Source organism: Aotus nancymaae, unplaced genomic scaffold (assembly GCF_030222135.1).
Source record: "Aotus nancymaae isolate 86718 unplaced genomic scaffold, 86718_ANA_hifiasm-v0.15.2.pri h1tg000012l, whole genome shotgun sequence".
NCBI lineage: Eukaryota > Metazoa > Chordata > Mammalia > Primates > Aotidae > Aotus > Aotus nancymaae.
The window spans coordinates 7,395,787-7,420,472 of NW_026988423.1; the positions used below are offsets into that span (position 1 = coordinate 7,395,787).

A 24,686-nucleotide genomic window follows, 5' to 3' on the forward strand; every position below is an offset into this window, starting at 1 on the left:
GCCTGGGTGTGACCGAGTGAGACTCTGTCTCAAAAAAAAAAAAAAAAAAAAAAGGAAAAAGGAAAAAAAGAAAGAAACATATGAAGAAAATGAAAATTTTAAATTGGAAAGAAGAAAACTACCTGTATTTGCAGACCATATGATTGTCTATGCAGAAAATCCAGAAGAATATACTGATAAATTCTTTGGACTAGTAACAGAGTTTGCAAAGTTTTTAATTCAAGATCAACTTAAAAAAAACTATTAGCATTCCTGTACATCAGAAATAACAAATTAGAAAATGTAATAGAAAAAGAGATCTATTCACAATAGCAATGAAACCCTGAGAATATATCTAGCAAAATGTACACAGACCTTTCACGAAGGGTATTGCTATAGCCAGAATGTGTCTCCAAAAATTCCTGTTAAAACTTAATTGCCAGGATGATAGTATTAAGTGGGGCCTTTAAGAAGTGAGTAAGTCATTAGGGTGAGCTTTCATGCATGAGATTAGTGCCTTATAAAGGGCTTGAGGTGGTGGTACCTCTGTTCCTTCTGCCTCATGAGAACATAGCATTTGTCTGCTCCAGAGGAACCAGCATTCAAGGTACCATCTTGGAAGCAGACACCAGGCCCTCACTAGACACTGTACCTGCTGAAGCCTTGATCTTCTTCTTCCCACCCTCCAGAACTCAGAGAATAACTTCTGTTGTTTGTAAATTACCCAGTCTCAAGTGTTTTGCACTATAAAAAGACTAAGACAAATATAAAAATTACCCATGGACTTAAAGGAAGAACAGAAATATATGCCATATATATTATGAATGGTAGGACTCGATGCTATAAATCTATTATTTCTCACTGAATTTATCTATAAATTCAAGCAATTCCCAGACAAATCCCAATAGAGTTGTTTCTGGAACTTGACAGGCTGATCTGAAAATTTATGTCGTCATTGAGGGGCCAAGAATAATGTAGCTGGCCGGGCGCCGTGGCTCCCACCTGTAATCTGAGCACTTTAGGAGGCCGAGGTGGGCGATCACCTGAGGTCAGCAGTTTGAGACCAGCCTGGCCAACGTGGTGAAATCCTATCTCTACAAAAAATACAAAAATTAGCTGGGCGTGGTGGCGTTTGCCTGTAGTCCCAGCTACCTGAAGAACTGAGGCAGGAGAATTACTCAAACCCCATAGGTGGAGGGGACAGGGAGCCAAGATGGAGCCATTGCATTCCAGCCTGGGTGACAGAGTGAGACTTCGTCGGTGGAAGACTGTTTCAATTACTATGGCTTTATTATAACGCATTACCTGCTAGGACAAGACCTTCCAATCTTACTTTTCTTCTTCAAAATTGTTTTAAATATTGTAAAATTTTTTTCTACATAAATATGAAAAACGTTAGAACAGCAACTTTAGCAGACATATATAGCTTATTTTAAAAAGTTAACAGCAACTCTATACTAGCAAAATGAAAAAAAAAAAACCCGAATAAATGAGTAATTGCATTAACTAACACTAGGCTACAAAGTTATACAAGATTAAAAGTTATGAAGTACTATTTATTATACCTAAATGATAATACTTTTTTTGGCAAAAATATCTAAGGCTTTTGCTTTTTTGAAATGCAAGCTTTCCCCTATACTTAAGTATATTCATTATTTTACTGTTTTGGTCAGGACAAGAACTGAAAAAGAGAAATAATCTTGAGTTCAGAATGAACAATTCTTGTTATATGTATTTTCCCACATATGTTAGGAATGTTCTGTAACTTTCCGAGAAATAGTGACTTGAACTAAATACTAAACTACTACCAAGCCCCAGGTGGATGTGTTTAGTCATTGGGAGCCATGGCATTTCTTTTTTCTGTATTACAAACTGTTACACTCACTCTCTTTGACTACTAACATTGGAACAGAAGACCTCCTGTTCTGTGACTGATTGGCAGGCAGAAATGACACGGACAGGAAATGGGAAATGGTTCAGGGTCTCGGAATTCCCCCGGCTGCCTAATTAAGTGGCCTGCTATTTGGAAGTTTTTAAAAATATTTGTCCCTTGGAGTTCCCCAGAGAGAAGAAAGCATCAGATTCAATGGGCAAAGAGCGTCAACTTCCAAAGTCTTTGGCTGTCATACCACAAACATTTACTGCATGCCATTGTGTCTATGGCACCATTGAGGGAGTATGGAGGTGGATACAAAAGGTCCATGACTAGTAAAACCCAAGGGTTTTTATCTACAAATTTTCTATTACCTAAGCATTTAAAAAAAATTGAGCTCCTCTGTGGTTTATATACAATTATATGTGAGTGTACACCAATATACAGGCAGACGTATGTATTTCATTTTATTGAAACATTCAGAAAATACCAGGAAGTGAAGCCAGGGAGTGAAGCCTGGCTTGCAATACCATTCCCGTTGCTAGCAAGGAGCATCTGAAATAACGACACTTTTCCTCGGTGCATATGCACTGTTGGTCTCCAGAACAGAAAACCAAAAGTTTAAAAACAAGATACTCTAGTTGATTATAAAACAAGTGTCGAGTCTTCAAAATTATTCATCTGATACTTCCTACTGTCCAACGTTTCGCTTTTTTCGATTTGCACAGCCAAATGTTGGACATTGAAGCTACACAAACGGTTACAGTTGTTTACTTGAGCAAAATATGCCACCAGACTGACTCCATCCTCAAAACGCAGTCATCTCGACGACAAGGGAAGGCATCACACTAGGGGAGCCTTGCCAGGGCCAGACCATAACCCTGAGATGACACATGGTAGGACGCGCAAAACCACCGGCGCCAGGGTGTTTCCGCAGGGTTTCCGAAGATTCAAACGCAGCGGCTCACGTTTTGCCACGTCCCCCAGGAGAATGGTAGCCACAGAGGGAAAGGAAATGTGAGGGGGGCACAAACCGCAAGGTAAAGAAAACGAACAAACACCGAGTTGACACGGATAGTCCCCATTCCCCTGACAACCAATCCGGCGACTCCCGTGGGCGCCCAGTGGCGCCGGGCCTCTCTGGGCCACCCGGCGTCTTTCCCGGAGGTTTGTCCCCCCACCGCCTAACCCGCACTCGGTTTCGCTTTCCCGCCCCAGCCTCCCGGGCGCCCTCCCGCGGCGGCTAACGCGGGTCCCCGGTCGGGCGTGCTGACGTCACCGTGCGTCGGCGTGGGCCCGGCTGGGGCGGCGGGCTTCGGGAGTACTGGGGCTGATACGAGCTGAGCTGGCAGTATCTCCTTGTCGGCGCCGCTGCTTCCCGGCTCTGAGGAGGCCTCTAGGTAGCCGCGCAGCTTCCGTGTTTGCTGCGCCCGCACTGCGGTGAGTGCTGCTCCTTCCGGGCTCGGGCGGCGCGGGACGGGTGGGAACGGGTGGGGACGCGCGGGCCCGCGGGGGCCCACTTCCCTAATGTGGTGGCTGGGGGAGGAAGGATGGGGCCTGGGGCCCGTCGGCCAAAGGTTGAGGATCGCCGGGGGCTCTCTGCTTTCCACCCTCACCGAGGTTTTATTTGATTCGGAAGCCCCAACTTCAAGACTTGCAGTCAAAGCGATTTTTAAAATATAACTTGTTTTCAAGCCTCCTCTGGCAGCCGCCCACTCTTCTGGCCCTTGGACCTTGACCAAGATGTTTTCTCGCAGTTTTTTGCAAGGTTTTAAACGTAGCTCTCGGCTTTCTTTTAATATAATACATTGAAACGAAGACATTTCGGTGGCGCGAAGATCTCAGATTTCATAGTTCCCACTGCGCTGTCACTCCAGTAGTCGCCTGTTGTGTATTGTGAGAAACAGCTCTGGGAAATTATTGGGTAAATCCCATAGTTTCTATTCCTTTCTTTTCCATCCTATCCCCTTGTCCTGCTGCAGTTTGCATAAAGAGAATGCAGCAGTATGGTGCTCGGAGATAAAAATCTTTCATTTAAAGACAGGATATGAGATAGGGTGTAATTAAAGCAGTCATGGCAGTGGTCATCGTGCCAGGACCACTGTTTCACAGGCCATTGTGTTAGGTTTTGTTTTCGAGTTGCTTTCTGTGGTTGTTGCTTTGGAATTGTAAGGCAATGGTGGAGTTTAAGGGTTTATATTAATGAGCTCCTGTTGTTTTACTGCAGTTTTCCTAGTCGTGGAGAGACTTGATATTTACACACTAACGTTGCTGTCTAATTACTGCTGTACTGCTGCTGACAGGGTTTAGTGGAGCGTCTGTCTGTCTTTTTAACCAGTGTTCCTTTGCCTCCAGGAGAGTGCCAGAGATACCTTTAGGTCAGAAAAGGAGAGGAGCGCAAGGACAAAATGTTTTCCCCTGTGAAAATGTCCATTTGTCTTCAAAGTTGTACATTTTCAAGACAGTATAGTTAGTGCTCTGGGAAGTATATTGCATTTATTTATTTTAATTAAGTACTTTTTCAGTTAGAAAGTTGTGACAAACTGCTGGAATTAAGATATATAATCTTTTTTTTTTTTTAAGACTAGTCAAGTGCAGTAGTGAGAAGGGGGGAAGAGTAGAACAAGGAGTTCGATCTGTAACTGACTGATCAATCAACTGAGATAACTCATTACCTTCGGACCAGCCAAGATGTATAATCTTTTCTCTTTTTTTAAAGACAGAGTCTTGCTCTGTCGCCAGGCGCCAGTCGAGTGCAGTGGCGCAATCTCGGCCGACTGCAATCTCCGCCTCCTGGGTTCAAGCAATTCTCCTGCCTCAGCCTCTCGAGTAGCTGGGACTACAGGTGCGCGCCGCCACATCCAGCTAATTTTTGTATTTTTTAGTAGAAACAGGGTTTCACCATGTTGGCCAGGATGGTCTCGATCTCTTGACCTCGTGATCCGCCCGCCTCGGCCTCCCAAAGTACTGGGATTACAGGCATGAGCCACTGCGCCCCGCCAAGATGTATTATCTAAAGTGTAAATTATTCTTTGACTTTACCGAATAAATTGAAGAATATGTAAGTTCTATTTGCCATGCAAATACAGTTTTCTAAAATACCTTTTGTTTTTTCTTTTCAGATTTACAGCCCTGAAGAATCTCCCTCTCCCTATTTTTCCCCCTGCAGTAATAAATCCCATTATGAAGACCTCGAAACTTATAAAGGGATATAGTTTGAATTCTATGGAGTGTAATTTTGTGTATGAATTATATTTTTAAAACATTGAAGAGTTTTCAGAAAGAAGGCTAGTAGAGTTGATTATTGATACATCATGCTAAGCAGTACTTTTTTGGTAATACAATATTTTGTTAGGCGTTTCTGATAACACTAGAAAGGACAAGTTATATCTTGTGACAAATTGAGTAATGTTTAATTACAACATGACTGATAATTATAGCTGAATCGTCCTTAAATGATGAACAGGTTATTTAGCCTTTAAATGCAGTGTAAAAAGTGTGCTGTGGAAATTTTACGGTTAACTAAGTTTATGGAGAAGATACCTTTACTTGATCAAGAATAATAAAATTGTATACAAAGTTAGGCAGAAAGTCGACATGATGCTGCAGGAAATGGAAACAAATACAAATGATATTTAACCAAGATAGAAGAGTTTACAGTCTGTGAACTTTAAGCAAAGTTCATTTGACATCAAACACTGTAACTGGCACAGGTTCAACAAAGCTTGTGGGTGTTGGCTTCCCCAAAAGTTGTCAGCTGAAGTAATATAGCCCACTTATGTAAATACTCTGATGATATGGTGTGTGAATTTAGCCTTTAAGTAGTGTGACCATATGAAGATTTTAATTACTTTTGTTTATTGGAATAAAATGAGATTTTTTGGGGGGTTGTCATATTAAAGTGCATATAGGGAAAGACGCCTGCATATAATTTTTTACCTTGCAACATAATCAGTAATTGTCCTGTTATCCAGGCTTAATAGCTTGTAACCAAACATAAATAAAAGGCATAATTTAGGTATTCTATAGTTGCTTAAAATTTTGAGAATGTAAATCTCTGTGAAAAATCAAGGAGTTTTAACATTTTCAGAAGTGCATTGACTTTTTCTGGGCTTTTGGTTAGTATTATACAGATTATGAACAAATAGTACTTAGGTTACCTAAAAGAGTGACTACAACCCCAAAGAATTGTGTTCTAAGTAGTATCTTGGTAATTCAGAGAGATACTCATCCTACCTGAATATAAACTGAGATAAATCCAGTCAAGAAAGTATAGTGAATTCTACATAAGTCTATCATTGATTTCTTTTTGTGATAAAAGGTCTTATTTCGTGTGAAGAAATTTCAAGTGAATGTTTTAGCTATCAAACAGTACTATCACCTACTCATGCACAAAACTGCCTCCCAAAGACTTTTCCCAGGTCCCTCGTATCAAAAAATTCAGAGTATAATGGAAGATAGCACGATTTTGTCAGATTGGACAAACAGCAGCAAACAAAAAATGAAGTATGACTTTTCCTGTGAACTCTACAGAATGTCTACGTATTCAACTTTCCCTGCCGGTGTTCCTGTCTCAGAAAGGAGTCTTGCTCGTGCTGGTTTTTATTATACTGGTGTGAATGACAAGGTCAAATGCTTCTGTTGTGGCCTCATGCTGGATAACTGGAAAGTAGGAGACAATCCTATTGAAAAGCATAAACAGCTATATCCTAGCTGTAGCTTTATTCAGAATCTGGTTTCAGCTAGTCTGAGATCCACCACTAAGAATACGTCTCCAATGAGAAACAATTTTGCACATTCATTATCTCCCACGTTGGAACATAGTAGCTTGTTCAGTGGTTCTTACTCCAGCCTTTCACCAAACCCTCTTAATTCTAGAGCAGTCGAAGACTTGTCTCCGTTGAGGACTAACCCTTACAGTTATGCAATGAGTACTGAAGAAGCCAGATTTCTTACCTACCATATGTGGCCATTAACATTTTTGTCACCATCAGAATTGGCAAGAGCTGGTTTTTATTATATAGGACCCGGAGATAGGGTAGCCTGCTTTGCCTGTGGTGGGAAGCTCAGTAACTGGGAACCAAAGGATGATGCTATGTCAGAACACCGGAGACATTTTCCCAACTGTCCGTTTTTGGAAAATTCTCTAGAAACGCTGAGGTTTAGCATTTCAAATCTGAGCATGCAGACACATGCAGCTCGAATGAGAACATTTATGTACTGGCCATCTAGTGTTCCAGTTCAGCCTGAGCAGCTTGCAAGTGCTGGTTTTTATTATGTGGGTAAGAAGCAAGTAACTCTACATTTTATCAGTTTATTTTGATTTACATATTAGAACATGGGTTTTCAATATTTGTTTGTTTTTTCCCTGTAGGTCGCAATGATGATGTCAAATGCTTTTGTTGTGATGGTGGCTTGAGGTGTTGGGAATCTGGAGATGATCCATGGGTAGAACATGCCAAGTGGTTTCCAAGGTAATTGTTTTGAAAGGTATTTGTACAAAAACTCTGCTAACAAGAAGTAGGCATGCTTACGTGATTAAGTTTACCTTTAAATTATAATAAAGTCTCTTTTATGCCACTGAGGAATTATCCTTCTAAAAGACCACATTTTAACTGTAATTATTTAGTTGAAAAATGTTCTTCTGTGTACTTTTCTTTTGTAAGCCAGTTACAGTTATGGCCATACATTTTATTTATTTCCCATTTTCTTTTAAAGAGTACTTAAGGATTACAAAGACATATAAAATAGAACAAAAAGAAGATAAGTTAGAAAAAGGTAAGAAAAGGAAAACAAGAAGGGACATAGAATGGATGCAGGAATAAGGCAAATTAAAAAATGCATTTATTAAGAGCATATCTGGGCTGGGTGCAGTGGCCCACACCTGTAATCCCATCACTTTGGGAGGCCAAGGCAGTCCTTGGGTCATCAGAGGTCAGGAGTTTGAGACCAGCCTGACCAACATCATGAAACCCTGTATCTACTAACAATACAAAAATTAGCCAGGCATGGTGGCACATGCTTGTAGTCCCAGCTACTTTGAAGGCTGTGACAGGAGAATCACTTGAACCCAGGAGGCGGAGGCTGCAGTGAGCCGAGATTGTGCCACTGCACTCCAGCCTGGGTAATTAAAAAAAAAAGGCATATCTGACTGCCCATTTTAATTGTAATTATAAATTTTCTGTACAGTTTTCTTTTTTTATAATCTGTCATTTACCTCCTTTTAGACACTTTGTCTCTAGCAGTGTGTTTTTTATTATATCCTAGAAAGAATTTAGGGGCAGCATTGTTAATAGAAATAGAATTAGAGATTGTCTTTGTAATTGAGTAGCTATGTGAACTTGGACCTCATTGGTAAAATGAGGAGGGGTTACCCTAGATAATTTTTTTAAATAGTGATAAAATAGGCATAACGTAACATTTACCATCTTAACAATTTTTAAGTGTATAGTTCTGTGGCGTAAAGTACGTTAATACTGTTGTACAATCACACCACTATCCAGCTCCAGAAGCTTTGCATCTTCCCAAACTGAAACTGTCTACCCATTAAGTACTAACTCCCCATTACTCCTTTCCCCAACATCCTGGCAACCACCATTTTATTTCTTTTTTCTTTTTTTTTTTTTGGAGACAGTCTTACTCTGTCATCCAGGCTGGAGTGCAGTGGCATGATGATCTTGGCTCACTGCAGCCTCCACTTCCCAGGTTCAAGTGATTCTCCTGCCTCAGCCTCTGGAGTAGCTGGGATTACAGGTGCCTGCCAATTTTTTTTTTGTATTTTTAGTAAAGACAAGGTTTCACCATGTAGGGTAGGCTGGTCTTGAACTTCTAACCTCAAGTGATCTGCCTGCCTCTGCCTCCAAAAGTGCTGGGATTACAGGTGTGAGCCACCACCCCCTGCCCCACCATTCTATTTCTGTCTCTATTGGATTTGACCACTCTAGGTACCACATATAAGTGAAATCATAATACAGTATAGATTATGTTTTTACCTGTGAGTATCTTTCACAATAATGAAGAATCTCTTGAACCCCTTGAGGAAATTAAAAAAATATTTTTGTCATTTTGTATGATATGTGATGAAAAAGAAACTTGAAGTAACAAATACTTTATTATGGATCAGTACATTGTTAAAAAGTTGTATTTTAAAGTTATATCATTAATATTCATAATATATCAAGATAAATTTTAACCTTTTTATACTCTGAAAAGTGATGTTTTACTTAAATTATCATGTTTAAAATTATATTAAAAAGCATGTCTTATCAGACTTTTAAATGACTTAATTATGCTGGATTCTATGGGATTGTATACATTTAATTTGAAATTCAATTCATGAAGTGGTATCAAAGACAAAAACAGCTTCCAAATTCCAGTATTGGAACTACTGCATTTTGTGCTTTATAAAACAAAAACAAAATCTTTATTTTTGTAACTTGTGTTTTGTTTTAAATGATTAAATAAGGGAGAAGATGTAGGGGTGCATTTTGTAAATACTTCTATGAAAACAACACATTTCTTTTTTCCTTTTTTTATTTTTTTGAGATAGAGTCTTATTCCATCACCTATCACTGCTTAGTGCAATGGCAAGATCTCAGTTCAGCTGCAACCTCCACCTCCTGGGTTCAAGCCTCAGCCTCCTGAGTAGCTGGAATTATAGGCATGCACCACCAAGCTCAGTAGTTTTTATATTTTTAGTAGGGATGGGGTTTCACTATGTTGGCTAGGCTGGTCTCGAACTCCTGACCTCAAGTGATCCACCTGCCTTGACCTCCCAAAGTTCTGAGCTTACAGGCATAAGCCACTGAGCCCTGCTCACATTTTTTTTTTTTTTTTTTTGGCCATGTGTCCATCTTAACTTATTTTTTTTTTTTTTTTTAGAGAAAGAGAGAGAGAGAATAGGAAGGAGAAAAAAGGAAGAGAAAGAGAGAGAGAGAATGGGGAGGAGGGAGAAGGAAAAGAAAGAGGGAGAGAGAATGGGAGTATTGCTTTCTTGCCCAGGCTAGAATGCAATTTAGTAATGGGTATTGAAAACCTCTTTTAAACTGATAATTATACTTAATGATGTAATCAGGAAGGAGTAAGGGAAGAAGATAACAAACAAACAGCCAACCAATATTTAATTTAAACCTATGAAATGCTATGCGATTACTGAGGAGTGATTTACTTCCAATTATATAGTCACCTTTGGAATAGGTGTGAGGTGGTAATGTATGTTTTGTGTATTTGAAGTGGAGAGTACTATAAATATTTATTAAGTTTACTTGTTCCGGGTCTGAGTTCAAGTTCTGAATATCCTTGTTAATTTTCTATCTCGTTGATCTATAGAGTCGTTAGCTCTTCTTGTTGCATTGATCCTTTTGCCATTATGTAATGTCATTCCTCGCCTCTTTTGATCTTTGTTGCTTTAAAGTCTACTTTATCAGAGGTGAGAATTGCATCTGCTGCTTTTTGTTTATTAGTTTATTTTTACTCTCTGTTCAATTGGTAAATCTTCCTCCTTCTCTCTGAGTCTTTGTGTATTGTTTCATGTAAGATGGGCCCGGATGCAGCATACCGATGGGTTTTGGCTTTTTATCCAATTAAAATATATGTAAGTTTAATACCAGCATTTGATGCTAGCTGGCTGTTTTGCCCATTAGTTGATGTGAATTTTTTATTGTGTTGAAGTTCTTTGCTTTTTGATATATTTTTGGAAAGGCTGATATTGGTTGTTCCTTTATATGTATAGTGCTTCTTTCAGAAGCTCTTGTAAAGCAGGCCTGGTGGTGGTGAACTCTCTAAGTACTTGTTTGTTCGCAAAAGATTTAATTTTTCCTTCGCACATAAAGCTTAGTTTGGCTGGATATGAAATTCTGGGTTGAAAGTTCTTTTCTTTAAGGATGTTAAATATTGGACCCCACTCTTTTCTGGCTTGTAGGGTTTCTGCTGAGAGATCTGCTGTAAGTCTGATAGGTTTCCCTTTATGGGTAACCTGAACTTTCTCTCTAGCTGCCCTTAGTATTTTCTCCTTCATTTCAACCCTAATAAATCTGGCAATTATGTGCCTTGGGGTTGGTCTTCTTGAAGAATATCTTTGTGGTGTTCTCTGTATTACCTGGAGTTGAATATTACCCTGCCTTGCCAGGTTGGGAAAATTTTCCTGAATGATATCCTGAAGAGTATTTTCCAACTTGGATTCATTCTCTTCATCACATTCAGGTACACCTATCAGACGTAAATTAGGTCTTTTCACATAGTCCCATATTTCCTGGAGACTTTGCTCATTCCTTTTCATCCTTTTTTCTGCATTCTTGTCTTCTCGTTTCATTTCACTGAGCTGGTCCTCGACTTCTGATATCCTTCCTTCCGCTTGATCAATTCGACTGTTTAAACTTGTGCATGCTTCGCGAAGTTCTCGTGTTGTGTTTTTCAGCTCCATCAATTCACTTATATTCTTCTCTAAATTGTCCATTCTCATTAACATTTCGTTAAACCTTTTTTCAAGGTTCTTAGTTTCTTTGCATTGGGTTAGAATAAGTTCTTTTAATTCACAGAAGTTTCTTATCACCCACGTTTGGAAACCTGCTTCTGTTATTGGAATACCGGTGTAATCTATTAAGCCTTGTTCCGTTACTGATGAGGAATTGCAATCCCCTGTAGAGGGAGAGGCATTCTGATTTGGAGTATTCTCTGCCTTTTTACGCTGGTTTCTTCCCTTCATTATATATTTGTCCGTCTGTCGTCTTTATAATTACCGACTTTCTAACTGGGTCTCTGACGTCCAACTTGTTGATTCCCTGCGCCGAAATCTGAGCAATCCACTGAGCCGGCCAAAAGAGCGGTGTTAAGATTGATGGTGCTTTTCTGCCCGGGAATATCCGGACTCTGCACCAAGAACTGGCGTGCTAAGGCACCAGCAAAACCGCCACGCCGGCCACAAGAGTCGCCCTGGCGACCCGTGGAGCTCCTCCACTGGGAATCTCGTGGTCCGTGAGCAACTAATATTCGTCTGAAAGTGTGGCGTCCTCTCGTTCTTTGCGCTTTCACTGGGAGGTACGTGCCCGAGCTGCTAATCATCAGCCATCTTGGATCTCTCCTCCGCCCTGCTCACATTTCAATTGTGAATAATCTTTAATCTCAGTAAATCCATCACCTTATGTAACCTTTTTTTTTTTTTTTTTTTTTTGGTGATAACTCTTAAATGATGCTGTCTTTGCAAATTTCAGGTATAAAGTCCAGTATTATTAGCTATAGTCACCATGTTCTGTACTTTATATCCTCAGAAAGTTTGTGTCCTTTAACCAACATCTTCCCATTTCACCCACCTCCTTATCTGTGGCAACCAGCATTCTACTCTCTGTTTCTATGAGTTTGACTTTTTTTTAGATTCCATAAATAAGTGATACCATACAGTATAGTTTTCCCTTGGTATGCTTGGAGGATTGGTTCTAGGACCCCCATGTATTCCAAAATTGGCATGTACTAAAGTCCTAAAGGTGACCCTGTAGAACCTGTGCATCCAAAAGTTAGCCCTCCAAATATGTGGGTTTCACATCTGCAAATGAGATCTGTATTTGGTTGAGAAAAATCTGCATGTAAGTGGACGTGTACAGTTCAAACCTGTGTTGTTTAAGGGGCAGTTGTATTTGTCTTCTTCTGTCTGGCTTAGTTCACTTAGCCTAATGCCTTCCAGGTTCATTCATGTTGCAAATGGCAGGATTTTCTTTTTTTTTTGGTTTGAGATGGAGTCTCGCTCTGTCACTCAAGCTGAAGGGCAGTGGTACAATCTCAGCTCAGTGCAACCTCTGCCTCCCAGGTTCAAGCGATTCTCCTGCCTCAGCCTCCTGAGTAGCTGAGACCTCAGGTTCATGCAACCACACCCAGCTAATTTTTGTATTTTTAGTAGAGATGAGTTTCACCAGGCTGGTCTACAACTCCTGACCTCAGGTGGTCCGCCCACCTTGGCCTCTCAAAGTGCTAGGATTACAGGCGTGAGCCACTGCACCTAGCCGATTATATGATTTTTATCCTTCATTCTGTCAATGTGTGGTATCACATTTATTGATTTGCATATATCATACCATCCTTGCATCCCAGGGATAAATCTCACTTCATCGTGATATATGATTCTTCTAGTGTGCTGCTGAATTCAGTTTGCTAGTATTTTGTTGAGGATTTTTGCATCTGTGTTCATCAGGGCTATTGGCTTGTAATTTTCTTTTCTTACGTTGTCCTGGTCTTGCTTTAGTATCAGAGTAATGCTTGGCTTTGTAAAATAAGTTTGGAAGTATTCCTTCTCCTCATTCTCCTACTCCCTTTTCCCTCCTCCTTCTTCTTCTTCCTCCTCCTCCTCCCTCTCCCTCTACCTCCTCTTCTTCTTTTTTTAGATGGTATCTCGTTCTGTCACCCAGGCTGGAGTGCAGTGCCATGATCTCAATTCACTGCAATCTCCGTCTCCCAGGTTCAAGTGATTATCCCGCCTCAGCCTCCGACATAGCTGGGACTACAGATGTGCATCACCATGCACAGCTAATGTTTGTATTTTTAGTAGAGATGGAGTTTTGCCATGCTGGTCGGGCTGGTCTTGAACTCCTGACCTCATGTGATCCACTGGGCTTGGCCTCCCTTAGTGCTGGAATTACAGGTGTGAGCCATTATGCCTGGGTTTGAATTCTTCAAATGCAAATATTGTTTTGCTTGATAGTGTCCTATAATTCAGGTAGGCTTTCTCCACTATTTTTTTTTCTGTTTTTCTTCTCTTGACTAGATAATTTCAAATGACCTGCCTTTGAGTTCATAGGTTCTTTCTTCTGCTTGATCAGGTCTGCTATTGATGCACTCTATTGCATTTTTTTTAATGTTCTTCAGCTCCTGAATTTGTTTCTTTTTATTATTTCTATCTCTCTGTTGAATTTCTCATTTGTTTGTATATATTTTTTATATCATTGTCTGTGTTCTTTTGTAGCTCACTGAGTTTGCTTGAATCAGTTATTTCTGAATTCTTAATCTTTAGTTGATAGATCTCCATTTCTTTGGGGGTGGTTACTGGAAAATTACTGTGTTTCTTTGGTAATGTCATGTATCCTTTTTTTTTTTCCCTTTTTATTTCTTGTGGCCTTGTGTTGTTATCTGTGTATTTGATGGAAGAATTACTTTTAGGCATTACAAACTAGTTTTTATTTTGTTTTGAGGAAAGACCTTTGCCTGTGGATGAGTGTGAGGCACCAGCCTGTAGGTGTGGTAGTTCTAGCTCTGTGAAAGACCCAGCATTGTAAAACCGTGCAGCTCTATTAGCAGATCATCATCAGTGAGGATTGCAGGGGTCCTCAACATCCAAGGCTGCAGGTATCCATACCAGCAGCAAGGGTTTTTTTGGTCTATAGTGGCAGAGGCTGCTGGGGACGTCTTCATCACTTTTTCTCCCTTGGGAGATGTCATGGCCAAGAGGTTTCTTCTTGACACAGGTTCTGGCTTTGGGCTCCATTGTGTTGGCGGTGGTGGCAGCACTGATGTTTCTGATGGCATGGACACCTGTGGAGCAGCTTACAGAGCTGAGGTTTGGAGTGCAGGTGCCTGCAGAAAGACAGCAGCTCTGGGGTTCAGGATGTTGACTGCCCTGCAGCAGTGGTGCTTTTGGTGCCTCAGATGTGGGTGCACATACAGCAGCTGTTGAGTTGGGTGTGGAGTGCAGATGTGCAGAGCAACCAGAGAGCTGGGATCTGGAGAGTATGTGATTAGAGCAGCCACAGAGCAAGGGTCTTACATGCGTAGTACATGTGAAGCAGCTGTGGCTCTGAGGTCTCAGGTATGTGTGGGGTGAGGGGACTGCACAGAGACAGTGCAAGAGTGCTCCTTTTCAGGGTGAGGAGTGCAGTAGTATCTCCTTCTCCAGGGGGTTCACAGCAGCAGTGGGTGTCGGTGTCCTCTGCAGAGTAGGCTGCTAGGATTGGCATCAATGAATACTATGGGATACTTTACTGTGAAACCTACAGGAAGTCTATGGCTATCTTGAGGGTTATTGGATGTCTCTGGGGGCCTGCTCTGGGGAGGAGCCTAGCGGTGTTTGCCACTGAGGACTGTGATAGCACTCACTGCGTGACTGATACAGATAGCCCTCACCCCTTCTTCTCTAGATGTCTCTGCTAAGCATATCTCCTAGCTGTCCTTTCTTTGTGGTTATTCTCCTTTTTTTTCCCCACTGTATTGCTGTAACCTAATTGGGCTATTGCGTCCTCCCAGAGCTGTATTTGTTTGTGGATAGCTGCCTCTTTGTTGTCTTTTTTGGGTGGAAGAAGGCTATTGTCTCCTAGTCTGCTATCTTGCTGATATCACTCTTGGAAACTTTCTTTGAGCTGTGGCTTTTCATTTCTTTAACACTGACTTTTGAAGAGCGGATGTTTTCAATTTTGATGATGTCAGTTTATCAATTTTATCTTTCGTGGATTATGTTTTTGGTCTTTTATCTAATAATTCTTTACCTAATGTAAAGACAAAAGGATTTTTCTCCTGAGCTTTTTTCTAAAGTTTTATTATTTTAGGTTTTATATTTCGGTATATGATCCATTTTTACTTTACTTTTGCATATAATATCGGGATAAGTCAAAGTTGTTTTTTTTTTTTTTTCCATATGAGTATCCAGTTGTGTAGTATCATTTGTTGAAGAAACAAAAGGAATAGAATGGATATAGATGGTATGTGAACTTATTGGAACATCTTTGAGAAGCCCTATCAGTTTAAAAACAAATATTTGAGAAACACTGTCATATTATATGTAGATAAAAATATTTGATTCTATATTTTTTGGAGGGAAGGTAGTTGATTGTGGTTCAAATGTAATGGAAGACTGAGCATTATAGAAAGATTAGCAGTTAAATTGTGAAAGATCACATTTTAGGAATACTGAGTTAATAGTATGTGAAACTGTTAAGTAGTCCACTTTAAGTACAAAATAAATTGTGTATAATAGCATTTTTCAGGAGTCAGCTTGTTCCCCTTTGTAGGTGCACATGCTTTTCTTTTTATTGTTGTGTTAATGGATTGAAATAGAAAATATCATGATATAAAACATACAGTAAGATGTATATTGTTTTATGATAATTTTGTTCCTGTTATGTGTGTGTTCTGAGTTGTGATATAAAATGTTTTTACTGTGAAGTACAATAAATGATCTGAAAACCATTTTTCTAGAATGATCAGGTTATATTTGATATGAAACAATTTTAAAAAATAATTTTCCTCATACGTTTTAGGTGTGAGTTCTTGATAAGAATGAAAGGGCAAGAGTTTGTTGATGAGATTCAAGGTAGATATCCTCATCTTCTTGAACAGGTAAATACATTTTGAAAATTAACAACATTGAATTCTGCTTTATAATAACAAAAATATTATTAGGTTGGTGCAAAAGTAATCGTGGTTTTTGCCATTGAAAGTCATGGCAAAACTGCAATTACTTTTGCACCAACCTATATTAGAAGTTATACTTATTTCTGGCCAGGCAGTGGCTCATGCCTGTAATCTCAGCACTTTGGGAGGCGGAGGTGGGCAGATCACAAGGTCAAGAGATCGAGACCATCCTGGCCAACATGTGAAACCCCGTCTCTACTAAAAATACAAAAATTAGCCGGGTGTTGCGGTGCGCACCTGTAGTACCAGCTACTTGGGAGGCTGAGGCAAGAGAATCACTCGAACCCGGGAAGTGGAGGTTGCAGTGAGCCGAGATTGCGCCACTGCACTCTAGCCTGGAGACAGAGCGAGACTGTCTCAAAAAAAGAAAAAAGTAGAAGTTATACTTGTTCCTGTTTTATTAATTGTAGTTACATATTTCATTCATATTAATGACACCTTTGATTTTTATTTTTGTAACCAACTTGATTGTTTAGGACTTTTTAAAAAATATTGTTTTTTGTTTTTACTATTTTGAAAAATCATTTGTGCTACCACTGTACAAATTCGTGATGGATTGGAGAAGGCTCTTTAGTGTCTCTTTCCTGTTTTCCAGAAAAACGAACAAAAAAATAACTTGTTAGGAGCTGACACCCTTTGAGAGTAACCAAGTTAAAATTTTACTTTCCAAATGGAATGATAAACCACTAATACATTTTTCTGCTTTCTTAAAACTAGAGAAATACTTGAATTCTAATTTGGGATAACATGAAATTTAAGAAAATCTATGTGTTTAGGTAAAAGAAAGCAAAGTGATGGTCATAAATCACTCAGTTCTCAAAAGAATGTATACACTTACTTAAAGTAAACTTAGTTTAAAAGTGTTGTTCCTTTCAGATTGTTGGGGATTTCTGATTTTACCTATTTTCTCTTGTTTCATAGCTGTTGTTAACTTCAGACACTACTGGAGATGAAACTGCTGATCCACCAAGTATGTATGAATTAATTTTAAATATAGAGTGGAAATTTTTATAAGAATTTTAGGAATGGGCCAGGTGCAGTGGCTTATGCCTGTAATCCCAACACTTTGAGAGGCCGAGGAGGGTGGATCACCTGAAGTCAGGGGTTTGAGACCAGCCTAGCCAACATAGTGAAACTCCGTCTCTACTAAAAATACAAAAAATTAGCCAGGGGTTATGTGCCTGTAGTCCCAGCTAATCTGGAGGTTGAGGCAGGAGAAAAGCTTGAACCAGGAGGTGGAGGTTGCAGTGAGCTGAGATTGCGCCACTGCACTCCCGCCTGGGTGACAGAGCAAGACTCCATCACAAAAAAAAAAATTTTTAGGAATCAAAGTATATATTTTTTAAAAGTGTTTCTGAAGCTATAAGAAAAAAAACTGGGAACTTAGCTAATACTGTGTATATATATATATATATATATATATGGGGAGAGAGAGAGAGACAGAGAGAGAGAGAGAGAGAGAGAGAGACAGAGAGACAGAGTTGTTAATAATACTAGAGGATCCTAAAAATATACTAGTCTTTGTTCTAGTGCTATACTTACCATTTTTAGTGCTGACATTCCAACTGGAGAAATGAGACACAAGCAAAAGAAAAACAAATAGCTCAAAGCAACACCAAATAAGAGGTGCAAATAATAAGCCCTCCAGAAAGGAAAAGGTTGCTGTGAGCTAGCATGATTTGGAAAAGGTCAGTTCACATATGATTCAAGAATTGGACCAGATGTTGGGTATTTAAGTCACGTATGTTGTATTTCAATGCAAGGGCAGGAAATAATATAGCTTTTGATTAGAGCTTAATGTTAGCCACATCTGTCAGTTTATGTAATATACATATGTTGTGTATATTGGCTATACATATCTAATATACTAGATATCTAAAATGACTAAGGTAATAATCCACTGTTTTATGTACCAGTCACATCTACAAAGGACCATTCTGTTTGTTGCACAGCATTTCAAGAAAGGTATTGGCAGATTTGTTAACTGTATCAGAGAAAGGTGACCAAGATGTATAAGAGTCTTAGAAACCATGGCTCAGGAGGATTGCATGAAGGATTTAGTAGTATTTGACTGGAAAATAGGAATACGAGTACCTGGGTACATGACAACTATCTCCTGTGTAATAGACCAAGAAAAGATAGATAGCAGTGTGAACTGTTCTTAAAATTTATAACCACTGCTGTCAAGTAGGCTGCCCTGCAGTTCTACCATAGTCCTAATAAAATCACTTTGTCAGTCTTTAAAATGACTATTTCTTGTTTTCTCCCTTGATAATTTTCTAATACTTTCTTCCCACCTTACTGTCAGTTTATAACCTTGCTTCTCTAAGAAGATAGAATCCAAATGAGAGTTGCTTTATTGCCTCACCAGCAAAACCACTAGGCTATGTAATTTATCCATGTACTCTACTTTCTGTTCGTTCATAAAATATGAATTGTTCTTGCCCTTATCTAAGGCCGATACTTCCACTTGTCCTCTATTCCATCCCCTGCTGTCAACTTAAGAATGTTACCTTGGCAGTGACATACCCTTTCTCTCTAGTCATCAATTTTTCCATCTCTCCTAAATCATTCATGTTAGCATATAAACATAATGTACTTTTGCTAATCCTAGGAAAACTTCCATGAACTAATGTCCCTATCCAGCTATTATCTCATTACTCTGCTTCCCTTTACAACAAAATACCTAGGAAGATTTATCTATGCTTGCTTTCTTTTACTTCCTTACCTTTCAGAATTCTTTCTTTTACTTGTTCTACTAAAAACTGTTCTTATCATGGTAGCCAAGGACTGCCATGTTAGCAAATCTACTACTTGACGAGTGCTTTGTCTTTTTTTTTTCTTTTTTTGAAATAATGTCTTATTTTGTCACCCAGGCTGTAGGGTAGTGGTGCGATCATGGCTCACTGCAGCCTTGACTTCCCCAGCTCAGGTGATTCTTTCACTTCAGCCTCCCAAGTAGCTGGGACTACAGGCATGCACCACCACATCCAGATAATTTTTTTTTTTTTTCGTAGATACAGAGTTTCACCATGTTTCCCAGACTAGTCTCAAACTCTTGAGCTTTAGCAATCTGCCTGCCTCAGCCTCCCATAGTCCTGGGATTATGGGCATGAGCCACTACACCTGGCCTCATCTTTCTTAAGACACATTTTTTTGCTTGAATTATCAGACCCCGTACTCTTGGTTTTCTATTTCCCTGGTTGATCCTGAACAATTTCATTTGTTGGCTGCTCCTTTTTCAAACTTTAAAATGATGGTTCCGCTCAAAGCTCAGCTTAAATTTATTTCTCCATTTCCTGAGCCCCAAGCTGGAATTGGACGTCCAGCTGACTGTTTAAATCTGTGCTTGGCTTGACAGACATTGTAGAGTTAATATGACCAAACCAGAAATTTTCTTCCCATTCTTCATCCCTCAGATTTGTCTTCTTTTGTCTTCCCCATCTCAGTTAGTGGTACTCATTTCCTAGGGTTAAAAGTTGGCTCAAATTAGGCATCATCTCTGATTCTTCTCCTTCCTTTAGTTTGTATATTTAATCTGTTAGAAGTCTTTTCATTTCTGCCTTCATAAAATATCCCAAATCTGACTACATCTCACCATCTCTGTCACTATTAACCTAATCCAACCTACCATCATCTGTGTCTAACATCCTAACAAGTCTTCCTGATTCCAGTTTACTCCATTAAAGTACATCTCCACCTAGCTGCCAGAGTCATCTTCTGAAAACACAAGTCAGGTTTTATCAGTTGCATGCTTAAAACACTCCTAGAATATTCTGGCAAACTTAGAATAAAATATAAACTCTTAGGAAGGCTCTACTCATCTGGACCTTGTCCTCCTCTATTACATTCTACTACCTTCTTCTGTTTGTTGATCATGTCAAGCTTTTCCCTTAATTTAAGTCTTTTATACTTGCTGTTCTCTTTGCTTAGAAGACATTTTTGAGATATTTCCATAGCTCATTCCTTTTTCCCCCTACTATTAATAATTGCACATGTAATAGATGTATACATTCTTCATAAGGGAAAGAAAAAGAACTAAATACTGTAGGCAATGCCAAATTCCCCAAATGCTTTTATACAGTTCCATTTCTAACTTCTAACACCCAGAGCTTCATAGCATGGGTTAAGTATAGACCAGTTTAGTTCATTTGTTTATTTTTAAATTTCTTCACAGTAGTCCAGCATATTGCATTTTATTTATCTATTCCTTACTGAGAGCTATTTCTGTTATTTTTTTTTCCTGGTGTAAATATTGCTGTAATGATCCTCTAACGCGTCTCTTACCCTGAACATTAAGTATGTCCTGAAGGCATGCACTTAAAAGTGAAATAGAGCTCACTCCTTCTTATTTAAGTCTTTGTTCTGGTGCCATTTCTTCAGACAGGGATTCCACACATGTTTAAACAAGAGAGCACATTGTTGACATTGTACATTTGTAGGTTCATTATAACAGTTTCCCAGAAGATGGCAGTAGTGTTTTGAAGAATTATGTTATTTTGTATTTTACACAGAAGTATCATATGGGCTAGCATTGACTCTTAGCAGGAAATGTTTTCCCGACTACCCTATCTAAAGTATCTTCCTGCTTCCTGGTTTCTTTTAACGACCTTTCACTACTTTTTTCTTCAGAGCACCTGTCACTATCTAAAATCATGTTGCTTTAATTACTTCTTAAGCCATACTTTTTCACTACATCTTCTGGGTGATCTTCTATTTTATTGTACTTCCCATTTTTGTTTATGTTATTCTCTCTACATCAGCTATCCACTTATCTAGACCTTGTCTGTCCTTCAAGTCCAAACTCTAATGCTACTTTTACACGAAGTCTTTGTGATTTTCCTCCACTTTCCTTGGTGGAGAAGATTATTTCTCATTTCTAAGTTTGTGTAGCATATTGGTATCCAAAAATGACCATATATCAGAATCATTTGGAAGAGTATTTAAAAGATATGGATTCCTAATTCTTTTTTTTTTTTTTTTTTTTTGAGACAGAGTCTCGCTCTGTCACCAGGTGCCAGGCTGAAGTGCAGTGGCGCAATCTCGGCTCACTGCAGCCTCCGCCTCCTGGGTTCAAGCAATTCTCCTGCCTCAGCCTCCTGAGTAGCTGGGACTACAGGCATGCACCACCACACCCAGCTAATTTTTGTATTTTAGTAGAGATGGGGTTTCACTATGTTGGCCAGGATGGTCTCTATCTCTTGACCTGTGATCCGCCCGCCTCGGCCTCCCAAAATGCTGGGATTACAGGCATGAGCCACCACGCCAGACACAGATTCCTAATTCTTATCGTTAGAGACTCTTTCATTAAGTGGGTCTAGGATGTAGCCAGAGAGGTGGGTTTTTTAAAAAGTACAGCAATTAATTGTATTCTCATTTGACCATTATAGGTTTAAACTTCTATTAGAGTTATAGCTAATTGATGTATATAGCTCATCTCCTTTACCAGAATGTGAGAGTAAAGGATGAATGAAGATTGTGTTGTAATAATTTTTTCCATAGGTTTTGTAGAATTTAATATTAGCATGTGTCTTTTCAAATAGTTATTCATTATGGATCAGGAGAAAGTTCTTCAGAAGATGCCGTCATGATGAATACACCTGTGGTTAAATCTGCCTTGGAAATGGGCTTTAGTAGAGACCTGGTAAAACAAACAGTTCAGAGTAAAATCCTGACAACTGGAGAGAACTACAAAACAGTTAATGATATTGTATCAGCACTTCTTAATGCCGAAGATGAGAAAAGAGAAGAGGAGAAGGAAAGACAAGCTGAAGAAATGGCGTCAGGTATTTGGGACTGTTAGTCATTTGCATTATTTCTCAAAGGAGCTCTTAGGACTGTCTCACATGTTACAGGACAGCATGCTTGTTTCACATCCACTAACTGCTGGTAGTAGTCCTCCTGTCATTTTGAAACCATCCCTCCTTTTCTACCCCTCTCAGTTGCTTCAAGTTGAAAACCATTGACTACAGCTTTTTTCTGTATGTTTATTTTCTGATGAGATTCCCTGATTTATGCCAATCAGAGAATTTTAGCATAATAAGCTCTTTCTTGAGCTGTAGTGCATTTCTTTCTCATACATAACTGATTTAAATTGTTTTGAAAGAGCAAGATGTTAAAGTTGGATGCAGGTCTTTTTTCTCCTTTTTTTTTTAAGTTTCTGCAAATCATTTGTTTTTTTTTTTTTTTTTTTTGAGACGGAGTTTCGCTCTTGTTACCCAGGCTGGAGTGCAATGGCATGATCTCGGCTCACCGCAACCTCCGCCTCCTGGGTTCAAGCAATTCTCCTGTCTCAGCCTCCCGAGTAGCTGGGACTACAGGCACATGCCACCATGCCCAGCTAATTTTTGTATTTTTAGTAGAGACGGGGTTTCACCATGTTGACCAGGAAGGTCTTGATCTCTTGACCTCGTGATGCACCCGCCTCGGCCTCCCAAAGTGCTGGGATTACAGGCCTGAGCCACCACACCCGGCCCGCAAATCATATTTTTAATATGATATTGTACTCCCTAATCCTTGCTAAGTGATCCTCATACAAAAAATAGAACTTACTATGAAATTCTGGGGTTTGATGAGAACTACCTGCCCAATCCAAGGATAACAGGGAAACTGATTTTTCTATTCATCCAAATAGTATTAAGTCTCAGCCTCTGAAAACAAGTATTTTGAGTAATCATTTATTTCTTCAATAAATTTTTATTGAGCATGAGCACCAGTACCAAATACTGTGCCAATCATAGTGGTTGCTCTCAAGGAGTATATACACTAGCTAGGGAGACTAGTGTGCAAAAGACAAGGTTAAAGGGCCAGCAGAGAGGTGAAGGTTGCATATGTATTGGAGTATTGGGTTGGAAGATGCTTTCTTTTTAAGCTTGTATGTAAAGATAGGAATAACTTAAGAGTACCCTATGGCATGACCATGTAGCAAAATGTTTAAAGTCTGGATTTCCACACTGAAACAGATTTGTGTTTAAATTCCAGCTCCATCATTTACTAACTTGGCTATTTATTCAACCAGACATTGGCTTTCTCCTCTGTAAAATGGGGATAGTAATAGTACTAATCCCATAGGGTTACTGTAGCAATTAAATGAGATATTGCAAATAAAACACTTGAACATAGCTCCTAGCACATCAGATTTTTTTAAACCATTAGGTAGATTGACTTGGGAAGTGGGAGGGACTTGGTGAAAGAAAGGTCCTAAGACAAGTTAATTTAAGGATTGTTAAGTAGTAATAAAATCCAGCTAAGGTTATGTGAAATCACTGTCACCTTAGATTTATGACTTTCTCATACTTTGTGTGAGTCAGAGAATAGTATTGAATTACAGATTTGGCAGTGTTAATACAGGAAAGGCCAAGTAAGGAATAGGGAAGACAAATTAAAGGCTAATATAGAGAACCTCATTGAAACACCTGAGTGATACCTAGATTAGAATAGGATGTTTGAAGCAAAGCCAGGAAACAGCTCTTGTGCAAGTAGAATTGGGAATGACGTGGAGGTCTTGAAAAGGTGAAGAACAAATTTGTTAGCAGTGAGAGGAGTGATTAAGGTAGAAAAGGTTGTGGTCATAGAATGGAATTTTATAGTTTTGAGATTAATAGAGTAGTTCACTTCTAGAATGATGTAAAAGGAGAAGAAGACTTCTGTTTATACAATTTATTTCTCATTAAACTGGTACTTTGTATAGATGTGCTCTTAAGATTTTTTCTGAAAATAGACAGTTAAATTTTATAATGATTTAGACACCAAAAGAAGGATCTACCATGTTCCATTAATATAAATTATGGAGTTTTATGTGATGCAATATTGAAGGAAAAACATTTGCTTTTTTAAAAAAAGTCAGACTTGATTCTTATGTAGTTGTTTTTAATTGCTATAAACATAGACATTTATGAAATAGTAATGGTCATTAACTATGTATCACATATTGTGCCAAATGCTTTACATGTGTTATTCAATCCTCACAACTCTGAGGAAGGTACCGTTATTACAGATGAGGAAACTGAGGCCTATGGGGAAAGATTAGGACACATGGCTAGTGAGTGGGCTAAGCCAACACTGGAACCTAGGTCTGTGTTGACTTTACTCCTCAAACCCTACAACACTACAATGCTGCATCTTAGGTATGGGGTGTTGAAAAGAACACTGGCCTAGGAGACCTGGTTCTGCAGCTTATTCTTTCTGTGACCTTGGACACACCACTCATTCTTTTCTGAGTCTTTTTTTCTCCCTATGTGAAAATGAGAGGCAGTAATACTTGCCTTGTTTAATTGACAGGATTGCTGTATCAAATGAGACAAATTACTATGAAAGTACTTACAAAAGTAAAGTGATATAATGGAAATATAAGTCAGTATTATATAGGATGGGAGAAATTTTTACTATCTTCTAAAAATGTCTTTCAACAAAATAAAGTAAAAGTGGAATTCTAGGACATGTGAATATA

General features: G+C 39.1%; 1 protein-coding gene across 4 annotated transcripts in view; it reads left to right on the top strand.

The window, feature by feature from the left end:
- The first annotated feature begins 3,131 nt into the window (after positions 1-3,131).
- BIRC2 (baculoviral IAP repeat containing 2) overlaps positions 3,132-24,686 on the top strand; it is a 30,506-nt gene continuing 8,951 nt past the window's right edge. For 2 of the 4 annotated variants that reach the window (XR_010342391.1, XM_012455096.2), the window contains exons 1-6: positions 3,132-3,292; positions 4,975-7,134; positions 7,227-7,326; positions 16,084-16,162; positions 17,159-17,207; positions 21,781-22,023. Coding sequence is in view for 3 of the 4 variants with exons in the window: in XM_012455096.2 (XP_012310519.2) it covers positions 6,240-7,134; positions 7,227-7,326; positions 16,084-16,162; positions 17,159-17,207; positions 21,781-22,023 (1,366 nt within the window). In the remaining variant the exon portion in view is untranslated. Of the gene's footprint in view, positions 3,777-3,828; positions 4,698-4,974; positions 7,135-7,226; positions 7,327-16,083; positions 16,163-17,158; positions 17,208-21,780; positions 22,024-24,686 lie in introns of those variants that run through there. The other 2 variants (XM_012455103.2, XM_064375365.1) reach the window with 2 other exon arrangements.